This window comes from Cnephaeus nilssonii (assembly GCF_951640355.1).
Source record: "Cnephaeus nilssonii genome assembly, chromosome: 12".
Lineage (NCBI taxonomy): Eukaryota > Metazoa > Chordata > Mammalia > Chiroptera > Vespertilionidae > Cnephaeus > Cnephaeus nilssonii.
In genome coordinates this window covers 5,349,153-5,355,152 of record NC_137083.1, presented here as the reverse complement: position 1 = coordinate 5,355,152, position 6,000 = coordinate 5,349,153, and the positions used below count along the sequence as shown (strand labels likewise).

General features: G+C 58.3%; 1 protein-coding gene across 4 annotated transcripts in view; it reads right to left on the bottom strand.

Moving 5' to 3' along the window:
- Positions 1-1,107: 1,107 nt before the first annotated feature.
- ELMO1 (engulfment and cell motility 1) overlaps positions 1,108-6,000 on the bottom strand; it is a 403,454-nt gene continuing 398,561 nt past the window's right edge. For all 4 annotated transcript variants that reach the window (XM_079786562.1, XM_079786563.1, XM_079786560.1 and 1 more), the window contains exon 22: positions 1,108-2,517. In XM_079786562.1, the coding sequence (XP_079642688.1) occupies positions 2,317-2,517 (201 nt within the window). In that variant the 3' untranslated portion in view covers positions 1,108-2,316. The remainder of the gene's footprint in view (positions 2,518-6,000) is intronic.

Here is a 6,000-nt window from a genome sequence, read left to right as displayed (position 1 = left end):
GAGGACTCCTGGGTAGACCAATCAGGTTTGCAGGGCACTTTGAGGGCAGAGTTCTCTTAGACCTGGTGATCAGGATAAGGCCTTAGGGATCCGGGTGGAAAAGCTAGAACTGAGACGGCCGAGGAGACTGGCTCAGGTGTGAGGCCCAGCAGGGGAGGCATGGGCAGGGCCACGGCAGGGACTGAGGACCCGAGAAGGCTGGGTACAGGGCACAGCCACAGGGCTCACAGAGAAGCATATTTTTGGAGATGATGGAATCCACTAGCAACGTGTGATGGCCTGCTCCCCCGGATCCACAAAGAAGACCAAGCCTGGATCACAAAGATGATTAGCATAAGTATCAGGCGCAGGGCCCCCACTAAGGGTCCTTTGGGTCAGTGTAGCCCAGGGAGTCAGAGAAAGGTCTCCTCAGGCCCCGGTCCTATCCTTCCTTACGGTGTGACCTTGGAGAGCGACCTGAATGCTCTGAGCTTTGAACTTCTCATCTGTGAAACGGGTAAGACTAGCAGCTTCCTGGAGAGGGAAATAGTATCATGAACGGGGACACTGAGCTCCCTGCCCGCCACCAGGTGGTCAGGCAGTGGCAGCCAGGACCCCACAGGGACCCCAATAAAAGCCAGTTACAGAGATTTCCCATCATTCCCGGCGCTAAAGGGAGTACCCCTCAGCTCCGACCTTGCTCCCGCGTGCCTGCGGGTGGTGCCTGACTCCTGCGTGTTGACTCAGTTTCCATGTTTAGCTCTTCTCCTGCAGGTTGGACCACTGATCCTGGGTTTCCAGGTAACACCCAGGGTCTGGCCCAGTTGTTCAACATCCAGCAGGACCACAGGGGAAGGTGGGGTAAGAGAGCGCCACGGGCAGGAGGCCACAGGGCCGAATGAACAGGTCACATTTTCACACCGTGGGCCTGGTGTTCTCATGAGTTGAGATGGTCCTCGATGCTCCCAAGGCCCCTAAGCCTGTGCTCCTTAGAGTGAATATGCACACGAACCCCCCAATTCTGTGGGTCCGGGGTGGGGCCTAAGGGGCTGCATTTCTGACGGGCTCCCAGGCGACCCTGACAGTTGAATAGCAAGAACATAAGTCACCACATCAACACGCCAGCTCCCCAACTCATCACAATTAATTTTATTCCACAGCGTGTTTAAGGGAATGTTATTCTCAGGAAGATGTTTAGGATGAAAATAATTAAAAAGACTGGAAAGTACACACATTTATGTATCTCTTCTTTTCATTAAATATATATCTGTTTGGCAAAAAAATGTTAGACTCTTTTGTACAAAAACAAAGCAAAACAAAACAAAACAAAAATAACAACCAGCCAACCCAAACCCTTGCAAACTGTCAACACCTGTAATAACTACAGTGATGTAAACGTGATGTCCGACACCTCGACCATCTCGTGGAACCCGTGTGACAGCAGGACCCGCCCCCCCGGGAGAAGGTGACACCAGACACGCGAGCAGCAGCCGCCTGTCGCAGAGGCCTGTGGGGCGCAGAGGCCTGTGGGTCGTGGCTGTTAGAGATGGAGCATGACAACTGACTTCACCTTTTGTGCTTTCAGCTAAGGGGCCAGGAGGGCGTGTGGACATGGAGAAGGCAGGTGCGGCTGGGGCAGGGGGAGGAGACCCAAGACTAGCTGGTGAGGAAAGGAGGCTGGTCAAGGTCACAGTGCAGACGTGGAGTGGGCCTGGGACCTGGGGACTGTGTCTGGGGACCCACGGCCGGTGAGAACTAGGATGAGGCGGCGGCTGCTGCTCTTGGGACCAAAGAGGGACAGGGCAAGGCAAAGGCTGGGACGGAGGAGGGAGCGGATTTGAGAGCAGATTTCAGTTCACACAGAACGGGCGGTGTGAGCGGACTCTAGAGGAGGGGATGAGGAGGCGGTGGTGGGTCTTCTCAAGTAGTTGGGCTGTTTCTTCCAGACACAAGCCTCGCGTGGGGCCTCCCTAGGTCTGGCGGGCTGGCTGGGGGCAGTCAGGAGTTGCTGGCTCTCAGACGCCAGGAGGGGAGGGCGTGCCTGCTGGGGGAGGATGGAGGGGCCCTTTGGCTCTCTTACTGGTGGCGGGCTTGCTCTTGTCCCACCACAGGCTGCAGCAACGGGAGGTGACCTAAAGCAGTGGCGTCTAGAAACACAATCAGGGCGGTGAGCTAGATGCCAGGTGGGGGCGGAAGGACGGCGGGACCGGAGGCGAGGCCGGAGGAAGTGTGGGCCACGCTTCCCTTTGCCACGCGGACCCCCGGGCGTGGCCTGCGTTCCCTCTTCTCTCCTGCTGGCCGCGGTGCCCAGTTGTGGAGGGGGCTCGGGCCGTCGCCTCAGTTGCAGTCATAGACAAAGTCATAGTTGCTGGGCTCCTTGGGGATGGGCGGGGGCGCGTCGGGGATCTGAATGTTCTCCAGGTCCAGCAGGCGGAGCTTGATCTCCATGCTGAGCAGGGTGTCCAGGTCGTTCCGCGTCAGGTCGCTCAGCATGTCCTTCCCCAGCAGTGCGTTCAGCCCGTCCGTCCAGATGCAGTACTGGCGGGAGAGGAGGGGACAATGACCACCACTGAAGACGCCCTTGGGCAGCAACAAGAGCTAACGCTGACCACTCACCGGCGCTGGGCCCCGTGCTCAGCGCTTGGCCTGCGTCACTCCTTAAAACATGCACCAAGCTGCATACGGCTGGCACTCCTGCCTCCACCTCTGACCGCGTACGGTGGTATTGAAACACGTCAAATCGGACAGGACTATGTGAAGGGTGGCTACCAAGGAGCAGGGGCGGAGTCCGGAAGCAGTAACCCGCTGCGGGAGGCCACACGCTTGCACCCCGTGGCCCAGCTGTTGGGAGGTCTCGTGGGTGGTACTTAGCCTCCCGCGGTCTCCGGACCACATTCACAAGCTCTGGGAGCGAATGCAGACCCTTACCCTCCGCCACCGTTTGTCTTGAACACCCAGTGACACAGGGAAAAGTCAGAACGTCATTAGTGACAGCCTGAACCACAGGCCGGGGGACATTGAGGCCGTGGTGAAATCAGCAGACCCACTTGGCGGAGACCAGCAATCCGAAGACGGACCTGCTTGGCAGGGGAACGCGCTAGCTGATCAGGGTGACTGGCCAGCACCGGGGCCTGGGAGGCCTCCTGGCGGCTGTCAGTGAGGACCGGGAGCCGTGGACAGGATCGGACAGCACTAAGCTGGACCCAGTGACCGGAGTCTCTAAGGGGAGGCAGAGGATGGAGGAGGAGGAGTGTCCCACGGCGGCCACTAGGGAGGAGGTGGATGACACGGAAGGGGGCGGGGAAGAAGGGGACCGGGAGGGCAGCGGCAGGCGGCCAGCAGGCTGAGCAGCAGTGGTCCTGCAGGCAGTGGGGCGGCCGCAGCTCAGGGCCACGCCGCCTGCCCGCTCAGGCTCCCGGGGGCTGGGAGAACCGGAGGAGCCGCTCCCTGGGGGACAGGACTCAGCATGTGGCAGAGCAGGGTCCCTGCCCCTGGCCCCCTGACCCACCTGCCACACATCTCCTCCTCCCCTGCTCCAGCCAGGTGGCCCCCGGAGGGGCGGGGACTCCTGGGACAGGACTTTTTACATAACTAACTTCGAAGTCTGGGAGCTCGGGGGATAGATGGTGTTTTGCCTGAGATGTTGGGGGTGGGTTTGCAGGAGTGACCTGTCACCCGGTGCTAGAGCATCCTCTCCGGAGCTGGGCAGCCCACGGTCGCCCTTCCAGAGGGTCCTGCCCCAGGAGTCCTCACCCAGGCGGCAACCTCCCCCCGCTGCACAAATAAAATGACATGGCATCTGGATGGGCTTCAGACATAATCTGGAGGGTGGCCGCTGGGTGTGGGTGATGCTGGGTATGGGTGGTGCTGAGTAGGGATGGCGCTGGGTATAGGTGTGGGTGGAGGGTGGCCACTGGATGTAGGTGGTGCTGGGTGTGGGTGGCCACTGTGTGGGTGGCCACTGGGTAGGGGTGGCCCCTGGGTGTGGGTGGTGCTGGGTGGGGGTGGCCACTGGGTAGGGGTGGCCCCTGGGTGTGGGTGGTGCTGGGTGGGGGTGGCCACTGGGTAGGGGTGGCCCCTGGGTGTGGGTGGTGCTGGGTGGGGGTGGCCACTGGGTAGGGGTGGCCCCTGGGTGTGGGTGGTGCTGGGTGGGGGTGGCCACTGGGTAGGGGTGGCCCCTGGGTGTGGGTGGTGCTGGGTGGGGGTGGCCACTGGGTGTGGGTGGCCGCTGGGTGTGGGTGGCCACTGGGTAGGGGTGGCCCGTGGGTGAGGGTGGTGCTGGGTGTAGGTGTGGGTGGGGATGGTGCAGATGGAACCAGACTGGCCTGGAGCTGATAACGGCTGAAGCTGGGTGCTGGGCACAGGCAGGAGTTGTGAGTTAGGTCCCGCTTTCTTTCTCCCTGCCCAGCCACAGAGCAGGAGCCAGAGAGCAGGGGTTTCCGGAGGGAACCCCCCCGACCCCCTGCCGGCTCCAATCCCAGCTCATCGCTTCCGACCTGTTTGACGGGGACACGTGTCTTAACCTCTGCGCCTCGTTCCCCTCCTTCACGAATGGGGACACTAGTGGCTTGCTCTTTGGGATGTTAGATGAGAGTCAAGTGAGAGGAAGGCGAAAGCACGAGGAGTTACAACGACCAGATCTTTCCTGCTGTCGAGGTGCTCCCCGGGGAAGCTCTCTCCTCCCTGGTAAGAGGGTGCCGTGACCACTGTGTCTACCTCACGGCGTGAGGATGCCGCTCAAACGAGGGAGCAGGCGGGAAAGTGGTCGGCAGAGGTGAAAGTGCTCACAGGCACACAGCGGCTCTCCCCCCACAGCAAGGCAGACACACCGGACCCGGCAGCCCAGCCCGAGCGTCACGGGAATGAACGCTCAGGGGAGGCCTCCCACCGTTCACACGGCACCCCAGTCTCCTACTCCAGCTCACCGCTTGGATGCGGTGGCCCGCGCGCCCACAGTTTCATTTCAAAGGGAAACAGTAGGACGCAGAACCTATTTCCAGGACGACGAGGACAAAGCCAGAGCCTCCTGCACACTAAATGTCAAGCAGCCCAGAATGATACGCAAGCACCATTCTAAAGGCAGGATTTGCATCTAATCTCTCCTCTCGCTCTGAGATGTACAGTTTTATTCAAAAGCTTCAAACCAGTGAAAGCCGGGCTCTGAGTAACTTCCAAATGAGCGCAGCGCCTGGAGGCCTGGGGAACACAGTGGGATTTATGGACGCGTCCTTCCGTTCTGAGAGCTGTTTATGCGGCCACACGCCGAACAAATCTGAATGGTGCCGTCTGAAAATAAGTCTCCAGCGTGATGCTGGGTTCGAGCTTACAAGAGAAGAAGTTAAATCAACCATCGCTGTACTTTCTCTTCCAAACGCACTTTCCTAGCTTCATGCTAAATATTTTAAATATAGCTGACAGCGTGCCTCAAGAAGAGAAACAAATCACACATATAACAGGATGTCAAAAAGGAACAAAAGCATCTCAGAAATAAATCCCGGCAGTGCAGACAGCCCTAAACCTCTCAAGTAACTTAAAGAAAACCTCCCTTAGCAAATGCGTTTCTAAATTTTATTTTTCAATATTATTTTATGTTAGTTTTGGGTGTATATAGTATTTTATTTAAAAAAAAAATATATATATATTTCTATTGATTTCAGAGAGGAAGGGAGAGGGAGAGAGAGCTAGAAACCTCAATGATGAGAGAGAATCATCGATTGGCCGCCTCCTGCCCACCCAACACTGGGGACTGAGCCCGCAACCCAGGCATGTGCCCTGACCGGGAATTGAACCGTGACCTCCTGGTTCATAGGTCGACGCTCAACCACTGAGCCAAGCTGGCCGGGCAGGGTGTATACAGTATTTTAAAGAATAGAGACAAGTCTGTCTTGAGAAAACCCTGACCAAAAAGGAAGTATTCCAGGTAACCTCCACAGCGGTACCCAGCGGTCCTCTCCTGGGGTCGCAGTGAGGCCCTGGCTGAGTCTTAGGCATCTGCAGACTCTTCTGCTTTTCATGGACTCT